Source organism: Pristiophorus japonicus, chromosome 11, assembly GCF_044704955.1.
Source record: "Pristiophorus japonicus isolate sPriJap1 chromosome 11, sPriJap1.hap1, whole genome shotgun sequence".
In the NCBI taxonomy this organism is placed as follows: Eukaryota; Metazoa; Chordata; class Chondrichthyes; family Pristiophoridae; genus Pristiophorus; species Pristiophorus japonicus.
Window position 1 is genome coordinate 76,130,639 of NC_091987.1, and position 21,862 is coordinate 76,152,500.

At 45.0% G+C, this 21,862-nt stretch overlaps 1 protein-coding gene across 1 annotated transcript in view; it reads right to left on the minus strand.

The window, feature by feature from the left end:
- gsk3ba (glycogen synthase kinase 3 beta, genome duplicate a) overlaps nt 1-21,862 on the minus strand; it is a 220,351-nt gene that overhangs the window by 135,989 nt on the left and 62,500 nt on the right. Inside the window, exon 2 of the mRNA XM_070893571.1 lies at nt 270-463. Coding sequence (XP_070749672.1) covers nt 270-463 — 194 coding nt within the window. The remainder of the gene's footprint in view (nt 1-269; nt 464-21,862) is intronic.

Consider the following 21,862-nt stretch of genomic DNA (forward strand, 5'->3'; position numbering starts at 1 on the left):
AGGTGCACCGTTCTAACCCTGGGGGCAAACTTGGGCCCTTGGAGTCTAAACGTAAAATATATTTCAATTCCATATAATCCGGCATTTAAATGTCCTTGGGCTGCATCACAACTTCCAAATCCCCAAACTGATCAAGTTGAGAAAGATATTTTTGTTTTCACTTGGATTAGCTCCTGTCCCCACCCAGCCTTTCCAAAAAAAGGGAAAATGGCTTAAATTTTATGAAGTGCATTCTGAAATTTCCAGTTAAAATGAATTATGTCCCTTACCTTAAATCTCTTGTCCTGCAAAACCTTCTTGATGGCCACGAGCTCTCCTGTATCACATAGTTTTGCCTGATAAACCACTCCAAAAGAACCATTGCCAATCACCTTGGTGTCGGTGTAGCTGACCTCCTGCGGCCGGTCTGGGCCCTGTCCAGGTGTTGCCACCACTGTTGTCACCTTACTGCCATCTTTGTCCCCTAATTAAAAGGAAAATAAGCACATCAGGAACAGTGTTCAAACCAAACCAAAATGACACCGAATTACAGAAAGATACACATCAGGAACCAATTGCTTTCTAAAAATAAACCAAGTGGCGCTGGGCACGTAACTCTCAAGTTGCTATTTTCCATTGCTTTATGTTGGCCACAAAACAAGCAATTTTCCATAAACCACTATTCCTCAAATGTATTCTGTTTAAACAACTTCAGGCACTTGTATTCAGTGATAACATTTTAGTTTCTCTCCACTTTCTAGTTTACAGCCCTGAATGTAAAATTAATGCTGTCACGCATATTATTAGACTGAAGCCAGAGATGGTGTTGGAACAACATCAAAGATTTTGAGAGAAATAAAAAGAAAACAGGATGACGTAATTGTTATTCCTTGGCAATTCCTCTTATTTTACAATCCTTTGGCTTGCTACCGTACATCTTTTGTCCTCACTAGCACAATCAGCCTAGTCGGAGCAGGCCGGGGAGCAGAAGGAGCAGCGTGGCGGCCAGGCCCAGCAGTCTGTGTGGCCCCCGGCTTGTGAGCACTATCGAAGTAGAAGGTGCAGCGTGGCAACCAGGCCTAACAGGCTGAGCAGCCCCCCGGCCTGTGAGCACCATCGGAGCAGGCCGGGGAGCGGAAGGAACAGCGTGGCGGCATACCACTCCAGGGAGCAGCATGTGCTGGAGCAGGAGAGCAACGGCAGTGAAAATGGACATCATCAAGGTCCAGGTCGGTAATTGGAGCATGGGCAGGTACAGCAGGAGCTGTGAGATTGGGGCGAAGGAGCGGCGAGAGATTGTAGAGGGACGTGATCGGGGCCGAGGAGAGGGCGTGAGTTTGGGGCCCAGAAGAGAGGAGGGCCCAGGGGCAGCACGGGCCAGCCCAAACTGCGATACGTGTGCGCACTAGGTCCGTGCAGCAGAGCTGGTCTCCATTCGTCTTGGTTAATCTGAGCTACTGGACCAAGGCCTAGCTCGGTCATGCCCGTGTGGTGGCTGGTGTGCAACGGTCACCACACGTTAAAAAAATCCACGCACAGGCATCTTCCACTCTTCAAGATTTAGTTTGGGCCTGGAATTTTAGGTCCTTCAGTAAAACACCTGTGAACTTTTTGAGGTGGAAGCAAGTCATCCTCAATTCGAGGGACTGCCGATGATGGCGTCGTTTCCACTTTACTCCTTTGCACCACAAACCAGTCAGTCTGCTCTGCCTTCCCCAACCCCAAAACTGTGATCAAGTCAAGTTACTCCTAGTCAGCCTGTGTCTCTTCACACCTACCTCCCACGTTTAAGAGCCTTTCCATCCCTAACATAGTACAATCCAACTGGTCTCCATCAGTTGCCATAACTCAGGTGCCTAGCTATCAATTTGCTTGCCCATCGCTGAATTGTCTGCAATAGCTGGATGTGTCACAAAATGAACAAATCTGTGGAGTTGCACGAACGCTCTGTACAAACTCAGATTTATGCTCTATTCCTCTGACTATGCAGCCCAAAATCTTATTTGCTTTCTTTGCTGCTGCTACACGGGGCTCTAATGGACTGAACGATCTATTCACCAATACCCTTAAATCCCTCTCCTGTGGTGGATCTTACAGAATACCACTTAGGTTATACCGCTACTGCATATTCTCTCTTCCCATTCTCATGGCTTTGCATTTGTCCATATTAAATTATATCTGCCATTTGCCAATCTAGCTTCCCAACCTATCCAGTTCCTTCTATATTTGATCAGTCGGTTCATCATGGTTTGTAATCCCTCCCAGTTTGGTATCATCTGCAAACTTGTAAATTTTGTTTGTCCCCATTTGCAAACATTCTACATTTTTTTTAAAGTGTGCCTGTGTTCATGGAGGAAACCTCAGACAGCCTTTCTATTGTTGGGTAGAACTTTTAGGGCAAGATTGTGAGATTCTAAGAAAAATAGATGTAACCAATAGACTTAATTGCCCCAACCTAGTGAACTAATTTAAATATATGCTTCATTTACCCTCAGCGCGAGGAGTCTGGTAACTGTCCACTTTAGGTCTCCTGAACAACTTCCATCTACCCCAAAAATGGTCCTAATGACTGAGAAATCTGAACCCTTCCCTCTTGCAGGAACCCTCAAGCCATGCATTCATGTACTTCGTCTCGCAATAGCTGGTGCAGTATGAGACACTGGTAGCAATTCTGACATTGCTACCCCCAAGGTCTTGTGCCTTTATCTACTCCATAGCTCTTAAGTAATCTTGCAAAACCCTGAACCTGATTTTTCCTAGGGCATGGGTTCCAACATGAATCACAATCCTCCCTTTTCAAGAGCTTTTCCACCTATTCGATATTTGTACCTTTGCACTTGGAATACAACACACCATAAAGTTCTTCCAGTCACAAAAGCAGAAAGGCCATGCATCCTATATGGACTCTACAACACTGTGTACCTACCCTTCGCAGTCCTTTGCTCTATGGTGCGACAGTATAATTCCTGATCGCCCTCCCAAGTCACCATCGTTTGCTTTAAAGGCATCAGGAACCATAGCCCCATTAGTCAATTTGAGCAGCTCAGGAGTTCCCTCAGCTTTCAACTCCCATCTCTCCTTGTTCCCCCTGCAGATTGGTCACTAACTTATCACGTCTCATTTCACTATTCAGGTCACTCAATCTGTGGGGTAACCACTATCAAACGTATGTCCCCAAATGTTGTGCAGTGTAACGATTCCTCAAGCTTGACAATAATATGCACAAGAGTCACAATTGTCTGATATCTCGTGTGTGTAACCCACCATCTCTCTGCGCTTGTTCTTTCAAAATGGGACCAAATCACTTTTTAATCTGAACTGTCCAGACAGCTTAAGCTCATCCTTGGTACCAAACGCTCACTCAACAACAACTTACATTTATATGCTTTTACTGTAGTAAAACACCCCAAGGCGCTTCACAGGAGCGTTAACTGACAAAATTTGACACTAAGCCACACAAGAGATACTAGGACTGGTGACCAAAAAGATAGGTTTTAAGGAGCAACTTAACGGAGGAGACAGGAAAAGACAGACTTTTAAGCAAGGGAACTCAAGAGCTTAGGGCCTAGGCTGCTGAAAGCACAGCCTCCAAGTAAAGGAAATCAGGGATGACTCAGTCTCAGCTGAATAATGTCTCACGTTCCACTGCTATCTTTATCTACCTATTGCTGTTTGTGGATCCTTGCTCTGCACAAATTGGCTACTGCATTTCCCTACATTACAAACTAGTACATTTCAAAAGTACTTCATTAACTGAAGCGCTTTGGAATGTCCCGAGGTCATGAAAGGTACTACAGCAGTATAGAAATGCAAGTTCATTCATTCATATTGCAATTTAACAAACTGTTTCCTTTAAATCCTCTCCCTGCACCAGTCAAATCAGTTGTTCAATCAATTAACCCAGCTGTTTTTGCCTGAACTAGCACCAAGTAATGGTTATTCCATAACATCTGTAGAAATCTTATATTTTCTAGATTAAGATTTAGTAATAAAATTTTTACACAATATACTTAGTTCATACATACTACTGAACTCCCTTAAGAACCTATCAAAATAAATGGGAAAACTTAAAAAGATAGGTGTTACAGATTTGCATCAGCCATGGATACTTTCTCAGACTCAGTAGCACAGTCAATCTTGCAGACAGTCTAAATGCCTTACTTTTAGGTCAGTTGACTTATACTGCCCTATATCTATTTGTGCAATCGCATAACCAAGGGATGCAACAATAGCATCCCCAGGTGATCTGAACTGGATATTCATGTCTTTTGAAAGTGTATTTCTTCCATCTCTCCGAAGGCAAACCAAGTGAACACCTGCGAGACAAAACTTGATAAATAGTTATTGGGCATCAGGTGAATGTAGAGCAATAGTTATGATTAAAATCATAGAATCTTACACGGGAAGACAACAATTGAGGAGGACTCTAGCGAAGACTTTCCAGTGGCTGATAGGGAGATTCCTCTGTAGTTGCTGCAGTTGGACTTGTCCCCTTTTTTAAAAAAAGATGGCCATGATCACTGCATCTCCGATCCCTGGCATGCTCTCCTTCCTCCAGAGAGAGATGAGGTCATGTTTTCGTGCCAGCAGTGGCTCTCCACCATACTTCGATGCTTCAGCAGGGATTCCATCCACACCCGTAGCCTTGTTGTTTTTAAGCGGTCATGGTTTTTTTCTACATCGTGCAGCGTTGGGGTCTTACTGACATGGTGGCGGGTAGCATGCTGCGGGATGGAGTCGAGAACACTCGAGTCAAAGGCAGAGTCTCGGTTGAGGAGTGCTCCTTCCAGCAGGCCCTGACAGCCTCTCTGTCCTTGATGAGTGTTTCCCCGTTCTTGGCCAGCAGTGGAGTGGGGCCTTGGGTGTTTGGCCCATAGGTGGCCTTGACTGCCCGTAGGAATCCTCGCACGTCATGGCTATCAGCCAGTTGCTGTAACTCCTGTGCTTTCTCCATCCACCACCTGTTCCTTCAGTCCCGGGTTTTTTGTTGGATCTCAGCCTTGAGCCTTCTGTAATACTGCTTTGCTGCTCCAGAGTTGGGTTGTTGCTTAAGGCTCAGAAATGCTCTGCGTTTGCGATTTATTAACGCTTGGATCTCCTGATCATTCTCCCAGTGGCCGAGGAACCCCTCCCGGAGTTACAGTGCCGATTTTGTCCCCTATGGGGCACAACGGACATGTTTTTGCAGCGCGACAGCTACAGGAAAAATGCAGGGAACAGCACCAGCCCTTATACACTGCCTTCTTCGACTTTACAAAGGCCTTTGACACTGTCAACCGCAAGGGTCTATGGAGCGTCCTCCTCCGTTTCGGATGCCCCCAAAAGCTCGTCACCATCCTCCGCCTGCTCCACGACAACAGGCAGGCCGTGATCCTTACCAACAGATCCATCAAAGACCCAATCCATGTCCGGACCGGGGTCAAACAAGGGTACATCATTGCCCCAACCCTCTTCTCAATCTTTCTTGCCGCCATGCTCCACCTCACAGTCAACTAGCTCCCCATTGGAGTGGAACTAAACTACAGAACTCCAGTCCAGTCCAAGACCACACCAACCTCTGTCGTCAAGCTACAGTACACGGATGACGCCTGCGTCTGCACACAGAGACTGAACTCCAGGACATAGTCAACGTATTTACTGAGGCCATCGAAAGCATGGGCCTTACACTAAATATCCGTAAGACAAAGGTCCTCCAGCAGCCTGTCCTCGCCGCACAGCACTGCCCCCCAGTCATCAAGATCCACGGCACGGCCCTGGACCACTTCCTATATCTTGGGAGCCTCCTAACAACAGGAGCAGGCATCAACGACAAGATCCAACACCGCCTCCAGTGCGCTAGTGTAGCTTTCAGCCGCCTGAGGAAAAGAGTGTTTGAAGACCAGGCCCTCAAACCTGCCACCAAGCTCATGGTCTACAGGGCTGTAGTAATACCTGCCCTCCTGTATGGCTCAGAGACATGGACCATGTACAGTAGACACCTCAAGTTGCTAGAGAAATATCACCAACGATGTCTCCACAAGATCCTACAAATCCCCTGGGAGGACAGGCGCACCAACATCAGCATCCTCGTCCAGGCTAACATCCGCAGCATTGAAGCACTGACCACACTATCAGCTCCGCTGGGCAGGCCACATTAGCTCGCATGCCAGACACGAGACTCCCAAAGCAAGTACTCTATTCGGAGCTCTTTCATGGCAAACGAGCCAGAAGTGGGCAGCCAAAACGCTACAAGGACACCCTCAAAGCCTCCCTGAGAAAAGTGCGACATCCCCACTGATACCTGGGAGTCCCTGGCCCAAGACCGTCATAAGTGGAGAAAGTGCATCCGGGAGGGGGCTGAGCACCTCGAGTCTCAACACCGAGAGCATGCAGAAATCTAGCGCAGGCAGCGGAAAGAGCATGTGACAAACCAGTCCCACCCACCCCTTCCCTCAATGACTATCTGTCCCATCTGAGTGTGTCTGCGGCTCTCGTATTGGACTGTTCAGCCACCAAAGAACTCACTTCAGAAGTGGAAGCAAGTCTTCCTCGATTCCAAGGGACTGCCTATGATGGAGAATCTTACAGCACAGAAGGAAGCCTTTCTGCCCTTTCAGCCTATGTTGGCTCTTTGAAAGAGCTTTTCAATTAATCTCCCTTTTCCCATAGCCCTGGAATTTTCTCTCCAAGTATTTATCCAATTCCCCTTTAAAAGTTACTATGGAGTCTGCTTCCAGTACCCGATCAGACAGTGCAATCCAGATCATATTAACTTGCTGCGCAAAAAAAAAAACACTTTCTGGCTCATGCCAATTACCTTAAATTCATGTCTTCTGATTACTGGCCCTTCTGCATTTAGAAACAGTTTCTCCTTATTTATCAAAATCTTTCATGATTTTGAACACCTGTATTAAATATCCCCTTAACTCTCTGCTCAAAAAGGAGAATAATCTCAGCTTCTCTAGTCTCTCCAATAACAACTTGCATTTATATAGCGCCTTTAACATAATAAAATGTCTCAAGGCGCTTCACAGGAGCGGTATCAAACAAAATTTGACACCAAGCCACATAAGGAGCTATTGACAGATGACCAAAAGTTTAACTGAATTTCCTCATCAGTGGTACCACTCTTGTAAATATCTACATCCTCTCGAAGGCCTTGACATCCTTCCTAAAGTGTGGTGTCCAGAATCAGACAATACTTCAGCTGAGGCCTAACCAGTGATCTATAAAAGTTTTAGCATAACTTCCTTGCTTTTATACTCGATGCCTCTATTTATAGAGCCAAGATTCCGTATGCTTGTGCCTCATCAACTTGTCCTACCACCTTGAAAGGTATCTGTACGCAAACCCACAGGTTTTTTTGTTCCTGCGCCCCCTTTAAAATTGTACCATTTAGTTTATATTGCCCATAATCACCAGTCTGTTTATGTCCTCTTGAAGTCGGCTACTATCCTCCTCACTGGTTACTGCAGTTGCGTGCCATCTGCAAACTTCGAAATTATACCCATGTTCAGTCATTAATATGTATCAAAAAGAGCAGTGGTCCCAACGACTTGTGGGGGACATCACTATATACTTCCATCCAGTCTGAAAAACAACCATTCACCACTACTTTCACAGAAACAGAAACATAGAAACATAGAAAATAGGTGCAGGAGTAGGCCATTCGGCCCTTCGAGCCTCCACCATTCAATATCATGGCTGATCATGCAACTTCAATACCCCATTCCTGCTTTCTCTCCATACCCAGTCATCTCTTTAGCCGTAAGGGCCACATCTAACTCCCTTTTGAATATATCTAACGAACTGGCCTCAGCAACTTTGTGGTAGAGAATGCCACACGTTCACAATTCTCTGGGTGAAGAGGTTTCTCCTCATCTCGGTCGTAAATAGTTTACCACTTATCCTTAGATTGCGACCCCTGGTTCTGGACTTCCAACATTGAGAACATTCTTCCTGCATCTAACCTGTCCAATCCCGTCAGAATTTTATATGTTTCTATGAGATCCCCTCTCATTCTTCCAAATTCCAGTGAATATAAGCCTAGTCGATCCAGTCTTTCTTCATATGTCAGTCCTGCCATCACAGGAATCAGTCTGGCGAACCTTCGCTACACTCCCTCAATTGCAAGAATGTCCTTCCTCAGATTAGACGACCAAAACTGTACACAATATTCAAGGTTTGGCTTCACCAAGGCCCTGTACAACTGCAGCAAGACCTCCCTGCTGCTATACTCAAATTCTCTTGCTATGAAGGCCAATATGCCATTTGCCTACAACGCCTGCTGTACCTGCATGCCAACTTTCAATGACTGATGTACCATGACTCCCAGGTCTCGTTGCACCTCCCCTTTTACTAATCTGTCACCATTCAGATAATATTCTACCTTCCTGTTTTTGCCACCAATGTGGATAACCTCACATTTATCTACATTATACTGCATCTACCATGCATTTGCCCATTCACCTAATCTGTCCAAGTCACCCTGCAGTCTCTTAGAATCCTCCTCACAGCTCACACTGCCACCCAGCTTAGTGTCATCTGCAAACTTGGAGACATTACATTCAATTCCTTCGTCTAAATCATTAATGTATATTGTAAATAGCTGGGATCCCAGCGAGGAACCTTGTGGTACCCCACTAGTCACTGCCTGCCATTTTGAAAAGGACCCGTTTATTCCTACTCTTTGCTTCCTGTCTGCCAACCAGTTCTCTATCCACTTTAATACATTACCCCCAATACCATGTGCTTTAATTTTGCACACCAATCTCTTGCGTGGGACCTTTCAAAAGCCTTTTGAAAGTCGAAATACACCACATCCACTGGTTCTCCCTTGTCCGCGCTACTAGTTATATCCTCAAAAAATTCTAGAAGCTTTGTCAAACATGATTTCCCTTTCATAAATCCATGCCGACTTGGACCGATCCTGTCACTGCTTTCCAAATGCACTGTTATTACATCTTTAATAATTGACTTCAACATTTTCCCCACTACCAACGTCAGGCTAACCGGTCTATAATTCCGTTTTCTCTCTCCCTCCTTTTTTAAAAAAGTGTTACATTAGCTACCCTCCAATCCATAGGAACTGATCAAGAGTCTTTAAAATTTTGGAAAATGACCACCAATGCATCCACTATTTCTTGGGCCACTTCCTTAAGTACTCTGGGTTGCAGACCATCAGGCCCTGGGGATTTATCGCCTTTAATCCCATCAATTTCCTGACTAATAAGGATTTCCTTCAGTTCCTCCTTCTCGCTCGACCCTCGGTCCCCTAGTATTTCCGGAAGGTTATTTATGTCTTCCTTAGCGAAGACAGAACCTAAGTATTTGTTCAATTGGTCTGACTGCAAGGGACCTACATTTGTCTTCGCTAATCTTTTTCTCTTCACATAGTTATAGAAGCTTTTGCAGTCAGTTTTTATGTTCCCAGCAAGCTTCCTCTCATACTCTATTTTTCCCCTCCTAATTAAACCCTTTGTCCTCCTCTGCTGAATTCTAAATTTCCCCCAGTCCTCAGGTTTGCTGCTTTTTCTGGCCAATTTATAAACCTCTTCCTTGGATTTAACACTATCCCTAATTTCCCTTGTTAGCTACGGTTGAGCCATCTTCCCAGTTTTATTTTTACGCCAGACAGGGATGTACAATTGTCGAAGTTCATCCATGTGATCTTTAAATGTCTACCATTGCCTATCCACCGTCAACCCTTTAAGTATCATCCGCCAGACTATCCTAGCCAATTCACGTCTCATACCATCGAAGTTACCTTTCCTTAAGTTCAGGACCCTAGTCTCTGAATTGTGTGTCAATTTCCATCTTAAATGAAGAATTATACCATATTATGGTCACTCTTCCCCAAGGGGCCTTGCACAACAAGATTGCTAATTAATCCCCTCTCAATGCACAACACCCAGTCTAGGATGGCCAGCTCTCTAGTTGGTTCCTCGACATATTGGTCCAGAAAACCATCCCTTATACACTCCAGGAAATCCTCCTCCACCATATTGCTACCAGTTTGATTAGCCCAATCTATATGTAGATTAAAATCACCCATGATAACTGCTGTACCTTTATTGCACGCATCCCTAATTTCCTGTTTGATGCCATCCCCAAACTCGCATCTACTGTTTGGTGGTCTGTACACAACTCCCACTAGCGTTTTCTGCCCTTTGGTGTTCCGCAGCTCTACCCATGCCGATTCCACATCATCTAAACTAATGCCCTTCCTTACTATTGCATTAATCTCCTCTTTAACCAGCAACTCTACCCCAGCTCCTTTTTCTTTGTCTATCCTTCCTGAATATTGAATACCCCTGGATGTTGAGTTCCCAGCCTTGGTCACCCTGGAGCCATGTCTCCGCAATCCCAATTACATCACATCTGTTAACAGCTATCTGCGCAGTTAATTCATCCACCTTATTACGAATGCTCCTCGCATTGAGACACAGCTTTCAGGCTTGTTTTTTTAACACTCTTTGTCCTTTTAGAATTATGTTGTAGTGTGGCCCTTTTTGATTTTTGCCTTTGATTTCTCTGCCCTCCACTTTTCCTTATCTCCTTTTTCACCTTTTACTTCTGCCTCCATTTTACTTCCCTCTGTCTCCCTGCATAGGTTCCCATCCCCCTGCCATATTAGTTTAACTCCTCCCCAAAAGCACTAGCAAACACTCCCCCTAGGACATCGGTTCCGGTCTTGCCTAGGTGCAGACCGTCCAGTTTGTACTGGTCCCACCTCCCCCAGAACAGATTCCAATGTCCCAGGATTTTGAATCCCTCCCTCTTGCACCATTCCTCAAGCCACGTATTCATCTTAACTATCCTGCTATTTCTACTCTGACTAGCACGTGACACTGGTAGCAATCCTGAGATTACTACCTTTGAGGTCCTACTTTTTGAATTTAACTCCTAGCTCCCTAAATTCAGCTTGTTACTTCAGGAACTCAATCAAGTTAGTCAAACATGATTCGCCTATAACAAATCCATGATGACCTTCATTGATTAACCTACGTTTTCCAACTGACAATTTTGTCCTGGATTATTGTCTCTAAAGATTTCCCCACCAGGGACATTGGGCTAACTGGCCTGTAGTTACCTGGATTATCCCTCTCTCCAATAAATTCCAATCAATACAAATTGTAGTCATGTAATTAAAAATAAAAGAAGACACTACACCCCTCACATCAGTGGGCCACCTTACTCAACTTAAAACAGAACAGCTCTTTATTCTGGTCTACAGTTTAGGAAAGAACCCCTGCTTCCTGCAACCTTCTGTCCTTTACTGAGTTCTGAGCATACCTCAGCAGCATTTTCTTTGCTAAAAGCTCTGCCTATCCAGAGAGAAAAATCAAGGTGTTTTCCAATGCACGTGAAGCTTCCCCCATCCCCACATTTTCATGTGATTTAGAGTATAAAAATTTTGAATTCAAATTTCAAACAACTGGAGCAGCTATAATAGAATTAGACCAGGTTTTGGAAGCACTTAAAATTGGTTATACTTAGCAGCATTACTGACATTTATACATTTTACACTAGTACTGTTCAATCTGAACTCTCAAATTTAATTTATAATACTGCTTTGCATCCATGTTCTTCTGGCACAGTACTTTCTACATTCGCTCAATCCCTTGCGACGATTTCCTAGATTCACTTTTAACCCACTTCGAGCAAATTGAAAGATCAACTCTCTTCTGGAATGTCCAGTTCCCTAAATAACTTGTAGGTTGAACTTCTTTTATCTGGCACCCTCAGGACCTGGCTGTACCGGATAAGGGATTTGCTGGACGAGGGGGGGGGGGGGGGTCACGTTAAATCGGATGGTACAGATACTGAGCAAGGGGATATCGGGGCTGGCTTGGAGCTGGGAGTGCAGGAGAGATCGTGCGGGGCGGGGGGGGGGGGGGGGGGGTGAATCGTGGGGTCAGGCCAGCGATTGCGGGAGTCGGCAGCGAGGAGGGACTTCAATTTGTTCATGTCGGAGTGGTGCCGGACGAGTGGCAGTGCTGGATAAGGGAGATTCAACCTGTAATTTCCCTTCATTATTGCAAACATCTCAATCACATCACCCCTCAGCCTTCTAACCACCAGGCAATACAACTCAAATTGACCCAGTCTCACTAACGTTAACGTAAGCAAGAAAACAGTATTAGAAAAAGTAATGGCACAAAAGACAAATACTATGGACCTGATAAATTTCTACCACAGAGTTTAAGGAAGCAGGTGAGGAAATTTCAGATCCTTTAGCTAGAATGTTCCTTAGCGCTCAATTCAGGAATTATCCCTTCAGATTGGAAAATTGCAAATGTAATTCCATTATATAAGAAAGGGAAAATCAGGAAATTGTAGCCCTGGTAGTCTAACATCTGCTGGGATCTAGGGTAGGGGGGCCGGGGGAAAGAAAATTATTGGCCTCTATATGCAAGGACACAATCACTAGCGCTTAAGAATTTTGAGCTGAGAGAGCCAACATCGATTTGTAAAGGGTAGGTCATGTCTAACAAACCTAAATGACTTTTTTGAGGAAGTAACTAGTCTGAGAAACGTCTTTGGATTTAGCTTATATGCACTTCTAGAAGGCATTCAATAAAGTTCCACACAAGAGAGTGTTAGCTAAAATTAAAGCTCATGGAATTGAAGTCAAATTATTGGCCTGATTAGGCAGTAGAAGACAGAGTTGGGATACTGAACATGTACTCAAATTAGAAGGAAGTGACTAGTAGTGTCTCAAGGATCTTTGCTGGGGCTGCGACCAGTCACTATTTATTAATGACTTAGATAATATAATAGAGAACCATATATACAAATTTGCTGATTATACAATTTATGGCATAGTTTTGTAGACAGGAGCATAAAATTACAAGAGACATAGATTGATAAGTGAGTGGGAAAAACTGTGGCAGATAGATTTCAACACCGGTAACTGTGAGATCATCCATTTTGGACCAAAAAAGGATAGATTCAAATATTCTTTACAAAGTAACAAGCTAGGAACAGATGACTAAAATGTAGGGGTCAGGTACAAAAGATAATCAAGGTGGCTAATGGAATGTTAGCCTTTAGATCTAGAGGTACTAGAATATAATGAGGAGGAAGCTTTGCTACAGCTATACAAAGTCTTGGTTAGACCACATCTGCAGTACTCTGTACAGTTCCAGACACTGCACATTAGGAAGGATATATTGGAAGGAGCGCAGTGCAGATTCACCAGAATCTTACCAGAGCTCCAAGGGTTAAATTTTAAGAGATTATATAAACTAGGCTTGTATTCCCTGGAATTTAGATGGTTAACAGGAGATTTCATTGAGGGGTTTAGGATTTTGAAAGGAATCAATAGGTTGATAAAGAAACGTTTTCTGATGGTTGGGGGCGGGGGCACGCTAAAAGGTCTAGGACAAGGGGACATAACCTTAAAATCTGAGCCATGCCATTCAGGACAGAAAAACACTTCACGCAAAGGAGAAATTTGAGATATCTTTATGGCATGAATAGCACTAATTTGGAGGCAAAGATTGGGATATAAAAAGACAATTGTTAGATTGATGGGCAGTGAGAAACTGTTTCCCCAGATGTGTTTATTGGTTATGGGAATAGAGTAGAGTTTGCATATGATACTAAGTTAGCAGTGACAGATTAAGGGGAGGCCCATACATGGTCGGATTAAGGGCAAGGGTAAACAGTACTGACATAAGTGACGTAGCAAGAGCGGAGTGAAGCCGCGAGGGCTCAGGTGCATGTTATTCTCGGCTTGATGAAAACAAACTCTAGATGCACTTTTTCTAGAGATGCATCCTACATACAAATTGCGGGCACAAAAAAAGGAAAGAGCACCAGCTACGCGAAGAACAAAAAAAGAGACAAGAAGCAGCTAAATTGCTTAAACTAGATCATTTTTTCTAACTAAAAACTCAACATCATGAAGATGATGAAGGCCAAGATGACGCTGTGCAGTCAACTTCAACAACTAAACCACTAGTGGCACCAGACTAGTTGGCCGAGTTGGAGCATCAAGTTCAAAAAGTAGATGAAAACCAATTGGTGCATACGGAGCTGAAAGAGGCGCAACTTACGAGTGGCATTGGGCTGTGGGGAGACAATATCTCAAGACATGCAAAGCTATTGAATTCCAAAAGGTGGTGAGGACTGCCGAAACTGTGATAACAATTTATGCCAAAGAAGGATGTTGCCGATACTGCTCAAAGTCCTTCTTCACACGTGTGCACCCGTTGACAGAGGAATGTGTGGAGCGAACGTGGCTCTGTTATTCACCTTCAAACAGTAGAGTATGCGGTTTTGCTTGCAAGGTCACAGCACGAACAAGTAGCCACTTTACTCATGGATTTCGTGACTGGAAGCATGGAGATGTGAGGATTTCATCTCACGAAAACAGCCACCAGCATAGAGAAGCCATAGTAGTAATGTGCACTCGACAAACAGGCACTGGTTGTGTGGATATTCATATTGTCTTCCAGTTTGAAAATGAACGACAGTACTGGCACAAGGTGCTAGAGTGGGCTGTCTGCGTGATAACGTTTCTCTGCGAACAAGGTCTTTCATTGAGAGGCAGACAAAATCGGCAGGTCTCCAAGTAATGGTAATTACCTGGGTGTGTTGGAGGTTCTCGCAAACTACAATGCATTTCTTGCCAACAAAGGCAAGGGGCATTCTTCATACTTGTCTTCCACCACTTGTGAAGAACTGATTAGTCTGATGGGTGGCAAAGTACTAAGACAATTATCCAGGAATTGAAATCAGCAAAGTTCTATTCAATATCTAGTGATTTAACGTCAGATGACACACACGCAGATCAGCTGACATTTGTCATCTGCTTTGTTCTACCGGCTGGTCCTGAGGAAAGGTTCCTAAAGTTCTTGCCGGTAAATCAGTCATACTGGACAAGAAATAACAGAAATAATACTGACCTTTCTGGATGAGAACAGGATTGACACACAAAATTGTCGCGGAGAATATGATAATGCTTCAAATGAGTGGGAAATACATTGGTGTTTAACTACCAAAGAGAAATGCCCATATGCAACGTTTATACCATGCTCAGCACACTCAACTCAACCTTGTGAGGAAAAACAGTGCCGAAAGCAGCCCTGTGATCGTCAGACTTTTTTGACATGTGTACAACTTTTGTACATTTTCTCTCTGCATCGACGTATCGCTGGCAACTGCTTTATGAAAAAACTAAAGCCTTTAAGGGCTGTCTGTTGTCAAACAGCTTTCTGCTACTCGATGGTCAGTAAGGTATGAAGCAGTGTCAGCCCTGCTCAAAGATTACACTCCCATATGCGAAGTGTTGGAATCCCTGGCAACTGACGTGGAGCAGAACATTGAATGCCGAAATGAAGCTCAGTTGATCCTTGGCAAACTGAATTCAGCTATTCTCATTGTTATTTGGAACAGTGTCTTGAAGCGCTTTCACCTGACCAATCTCTCGCTTCAAGAGACCGACTTGAATCTGAATGTCATTGTGTTCTTACTAGAGTCCCTTGTCGATTTTGTCAAGACCCAGCAGACAAAGTTTGAGGACATCGAAGACCTAGGAATTAAACTGTGTAGCCACAAGTAGTACAATTCAGCTCAGAGGTGCATCCGGGTACGCAGCCGCCGCTATGACTATGGAGATGTTGAAAACACTGCGCTGTCACCAAAGGAGAAATTCAAAACTGAAGTGTTCCTGGTCATCATTGCTCTCTGTGGAGCTCCTTCATGGCAAACGAGCCAAAGGTGGGCAGCGGAAACATTACAAGGACACCCTCAAAGCCTCCCTGGTAAAGTGCGATATCGCCACTGACACCTGGGAGTCCCTGGCCGAAGACCTCCCTAGGTGGAGAAAGTGCATCCAGGAGGGCGTTGAGCTCTTAGAATCTCAATGCCGCGAGCATGAAGAGGTCAGGCACAAGCAGCGGAAGGAGCGTATGGCAAATCAGTCCCACCCCCCCCCCCTTCCCCCGACGAATGTCTGTCCCATCTGTGACAGGGTCTGTGGCTCTCGTGTTGGACTGTTCAGCCACCAAAGGACTCACTTTAGGAGTGGAAGCAAGTCTTCCTCGATTCCGAGGGACTGCCTATGATGAATCAGTACCTTGAAACAAAGCCTTGAAGCATACAAGGAAATCAAATAAGTTTGGATTCCTGTCCAAGCTAGCTACTCTCTCAACTCATGAAATCAAGCAAACCGCAGCAAATCTTGCCTGCTTCTATCCCAAAGGTTTGGAACCTATGATTGAAAGTGAATTCATCCAGTTTTCTAGCTTGGTGGCATCCTCAACAAACCTCAATGTGTGTCAAAGCATGTCTGCAGAGCTGAGAATGTACCAATTCCTCCATACACACTCCCTCACCCAAACCTTTTCCAACATGGAATTAGAAAATGGAATGCAAATGACCAATGATGGTCTTTCAAAAAAATTGGGCCATCATGTTCTAAATTGTTGTCAGTCAATTTAGTTTCAAAATGTAAGGAATTTTTTTTATTGAAGCGTTGTTGTTTACTGTTTATACAAGGTTTCATCAAAGTATCGGTTGGATTGTTTGGAAACATAATAAAATATTAAATGGGAGTGTCGTTATTGTTATGTATGGAGAAAGAGTCAGACTGAACACTAAGGTGTGACCGTAGTCTTTTATTGCAGGTCTCCAGAGTGCCTCTCCAACCTGTGAGGCCTCCTGAAATACCTGTGCTCCCAAGGGATTATGGGATCCCTTGGGACTCCAGGGGATGAGCCCTTTGGTGGCTGTACAGAGTAAATACAAGTTCACATATATAACAGTTATAGTATCAATGAAAACATAACCCAAGATGTAGACCTGACCTTAACCTGATGCACACAATATAGTGCCCTGTGACTTAGCTCACTAATGTAATTTACTGCAGGATATGAAAGAGTAGGGGGGGCCCATGGCCGGGGTACTGCCCGGGGCCCCCTTAATTCGTCCCTGTAAGCTAGGAGGTATTGTGAAGAAGGGAAACAAGAAATTGCACACGGACAACAGGAGAATTCCCCGCTCTTCTTCAAATAGTACCTTGGCATTTTTACAACCAGCAGAACAAGTGGATGGGGCCTCAGCTGTGTATCTCATCCAAAAGATGGCGACCCAGACAATGCAACATTATCTCAGTGCTGCATCGAAATGCCAGCCCAGATTATGCACTAAAGTTCTGGAGCGGTGCTTGGACCAATAACCTTCTGACTCAGAGCGAAGAGGGTTACCACTGAGACAACCCAACATTCAGTACTTGTGAAACAAATATACTCGAGTCATTCAACTTTAAAAAAAGGTATAAAATAAGGATTCTTAGTAAAACAGCTGAGGACTGCCAAAAAGGCAAATTGTAAATAATTTCCACTGAAGATGCAGTTCCAACTCCTTTTTGCATTTTGTAAAGAAAAGCTAAAACTAAATCACAAGGTTCTGTGACTTGGTGCACTGCATGACCGGGAACAGCAGCATAGTGGTAATATCACTGGACGTCAGAGGCCTGGACTAATGATCCACAGACATGAGTTCAAATCCCACAACGGCAGCTGGGGAATTTAAATTCAGTTAATTAAGCAAATCTGGAATTTTAAAAAAGTATCAGTAATGGTGACCTCGGGGCTAAAAATTTCACTCATCGCTGGCACCCGATAAGCGGTATTCCGGCGGTTCCGTCTTTTTACCGCTCCCGAGGTTTTCGGGTCCTCGATGTCGGCGGCAGCAAAGCCTAGCGATAGCAGAGTCGAATGGGTGGCCAAACCAGGAGAATAGTCGGCGATCACCTTACCTTTAGAAAGGAAAGCAGAACCGCTGTACAAAATGGCCGGAAAAGCTTCTCTGCGCATGATCGGCCATTGTCCCACGATTTCGGGGTCAAGGGTGACCCCGCACATGCGCAAAGAGAACAATACCACTGAAGATTTTCAAGCTGCAGGGGTTAGTTCATGTCTGAGAGAGAGGAGCTGTGGGGATTTTTCAGGTTTTTTTGGTGAGGAATATTTAGTATCTTAATTATTAAATATAATTAATAATAAATCTTAAATTATAATAAGTCATATCTCAATACAATGGAGAATCAAGCCATGGAAGTAGAGAGGGAGTTAGGCGAGAGAAAAAGGGCCACTTGTTTCTTGGAGGAAGCCAGAGTCATTGGTGGACGGAGTGGAGGCCGTTGGAATCACGGGGTGGGCGAGGGAAACCGTCACGGGGGCCGAAGCAGTGCCACAGACGGTGGAATGACATATTTGGGTCTGCGAGTGTACGTACAAACGTTTTGTCATGCATTGACGTGTGTGCGCCTCCTGCAACATTGTGGGCCACCCCAGCCTGAGAGAAGATGCCACCGCAGGTCGGGAGTATAGAGAGCTGGAGCATGCCACTACAGCTTCCAGCGCGAGTCATCCCAAGCGTGCGATGACTTTGAGGTGGACGACTAGGTGACATCAAGGCCCAGGTCGCCGGTTAGAGCTTGGGCTGGAACATCGGCGGGGCCGAGGTACAGCGGAGGAGCGGGAAGGTTGTAGCAGAGGTGCGGCAAATGAATGCCCAGAAGAGCAGAGGGCCCAGCCCACACTGCGATTTGTGCGTGCACTAGGTCCTTGCAGCAGAGCAAGTTTCCAGTCGTCCTTGTTAAACCTTGCCACTGATTTGCAGCGGTCACCATACGTTTAAAAAAAAATCCACACACAGGCATCCTCCACCCCTGAAGTTCAGGACTGGAATATTGGGTCCTTCGTTGAAACATCTATGAACTCATCCCTTTTGGTGTGGAAGCAAGTCATCCCCATTCGAGGGATCGCCTATGACGGTGATGTGAGAGTTTGGTATTAGTAGCTGTCAAATTAGTTCACACATTTTGTGTCACCTTTTCAGAAAAAACTAGCCGGCAATAGGGCGGTGGTCCGCCCAAGACTATTCCTCTCAAGGACCTCGGAGAATGCGCTGCAGCCCTGATAGGGGCGTATGATCACACCGCCACGTTTGTTGGTGCCAAACCAGTTGTCCCGGAGGGAAAGTCTGCATAATCACTGGACTGTACTACGGTCATGTAATTCAATCTTATGGCAATATAATGGTGAATGTAATGTAATGCTATGCTGGGAGCAAGAAATGTTGTTAGTTGTGACATGATTTTTTTGGTTGATCACATTGCCACTTGGAAACCACACTGTTTGGGACTGAAGTTTTGTCGTCATGTACTTTCTCTATACATTGCTTATGATACTTTCATGTAATGACTCTCAGTAAAAAATATTTGTTCTCCACATAAGCATGTGCAAAGTGAATTGCTCGGATGTTACCTCTGACCCCTCCCCAACCATCAATGTTATGTTTTTACAGTTGTAGAGGTGGAGCCGCCTGTCCCTCCCAGAGAGGAGTCAATGCAGGGAAGACCAAAAGAAGAGATGGTAGTGGAGGAGACGGTGCTGGAGAACACCACTCCTCAAAGCATTGTAACGGGGATGTTGCATAAGGGGGGAGGGATGGCGGGACTCAAGGGTCGTTTCTACCTGCGGCCACCGGTTCCTTGTTGGAATCCAACTTTCTTGGATTTGGCCAACTTTCTTGGATTCCAGCCCGAGGAAGCGGATTGCAACGGCGCACACCGACCCTATGATGAATCTGCGGCGGCTGATCCACAAATACAAATGTTGCACGTCAGGCAGATGCTAGCCTGGACATGGTGGGACTGTCCAGGATGAGCATCGTCTTGATTCAAGAGCTCCTTCAGTCCATTGCTGGGTTGTCCGAAAACATCGCAGCTCTAGCAGCCCGTCAATTGGAGGACATGGCGGAGCTGATTACCGCGGTGAGGGAGAACACCTGGACCGCCAATGCTATACAGCAATCAATGGTCGTGGGATATGGCACTGCACCCCAAGGTGCCATACCACCAATGGTGACAGCACCTGATCGTCAGGAGGAACCAGTTTCTTCCGACCTTGACGATGGGTTCTTAGCACCTCCATCTTCTCCAGAACCCCCAAACATAGCGCTGCCATTGTCGCACCTCTCCCCCTCTTCAGCAGTCATGCTCGAGGTGCACAACGTACTGGTCCCGACGCGGGCAGGGCCAAGGGTATCATTAGTGGGAGGAGGAGGAAGGGGTCAGGGCTATGGATCTTTGGGGGGGGGGGGGGGGGGGGGGGGGAGGAAAGAGTTTGGGGAGGAAAGGCATTGGGAAAGGTGGCTGCAGGTAGAATTGTGGGAGGGTGCAAGGTTTTTTCAGTGGTGTTTATACTGTTGCTGTTGCTGTTCATAATGTTTGTTGTCAAAATTTGTATTCATAAAAAATGTTATTTTAATACATTAACATTTAATAGAAATTACAAGTTTTATATAAAATTTTATTCAACTAAACCATTCTTGTACTGTGTCTCACTCACTTCTGGGAAGAGAAAATATATCCCATTTGTCAACTTTTAAGAAAGGCAACTTTAAGTGTGTGATTGACAACATCCCTTGTAAACTCATTGGATGACCTAGACCCAACTGACTAGGGTTTTCTTGAGTCTTGTGAACATCACGTAACTGGGTAAGCCACTCACAATGCAACAGTTCTACCAACCTGTGAGCATTCTCACAGGTGCATACATTACAGTTGCGATGGCTGCTACAGTTGAATAGCCCCACGACCACACTGTCAAGCCACGTGAAGAATGGTTACTTGGATGTACACCTAGTGACTGACACCCTTCAGGTCTCCTTATACACCCAGTGACTGACTCCCTTCTCCTTCTCCCTCCCCCCCCCTCCCCCTCCAGGTAGTTATATACACTTGGATGAGGCCCCATTGCATGGAACAACCCACTCCGTGCAAGACAGTGAGCTTCTTTCCCTCTCTAATCCTGTACTGGGAGCTAATTCAGTGCCTGGTCTGTGTGTGAGACAGTGAGCTTCTTTCAATACCCCTTTGAATAAGAGAACATTTTATTTCACAATCCAAGAATTTGCAAGGCTTTTAGATTACAATCCTTCATAGACTTCCTGATACAATGTTTGCACGTTGGTGAGTTCATGTTCCAGTCCACCACAGAGTCGAGGTGTCAATTAGCTAACAGAACCAAATTATAGCAGAAACTCAGCATATTATGTCAGCCCAAAGCCTACAGAACAAAGGGTTCTCCCAATCACATTCGAAGATACAAAAGTTTGTTTTCTGCATAGAATCACTACAATTGTGGCGGTCATCTTGTCGAAACCTCACATATCTGTTAATATGTACACCATATATAATTAGATTTGCATCAAGAATTGGTTTTCTTCATTAGCCACGATCTTCTAGGCCACTGTAAAGCTGCAAACAAAATGGAGGGAGGCATAACGCTGGGCCCAAGTCAGGGAAGTACTTCAGAAATAGGCGGTTTCCATCGCAGCAATAATGGCCGGTAGCAGGCCTTACTGGAATTTAGCGTGGGAGTGAATTTTCCAAGATTTCTGGATGTCCAAAGCGGGTGGGCGATTTGCAGCAACGCCAGCAGTAATGGTAATGGTAGGCCCAAAATACCGCCGGCACTAATCGGGAGGTGAAACAGGCAGTATTTTACATTTTTCATCAAAATGGGCGGCAAATGGGCAATGTGAGGAAATTCTAGCCCATGTAACTACCGGATTGTCTTAAAGACGCATCTGGGGAAGGAAATCTGCCATTCTTACCCGTCTGGCCAATAAGTGACACCAAACCCACAGCAATGTGCTTGACTCTTAACTGCCCTCTGAAATGGCCAAGCCAACCACTCAGTTGTACACAACCGCTACGAAAAATGATAAAGCCTGCAGACCACCCGGCATCAACCTCAGCACCGGCACACCCATCCCAGTCGACTCTGCAAAGTCCTTCTCATCAACGTCATATGCCAAAATTGGAAGAGCTGTCCCACAGACTAGTCAAGCAAAAGCCTGTCAGTCATACTCTCAGACT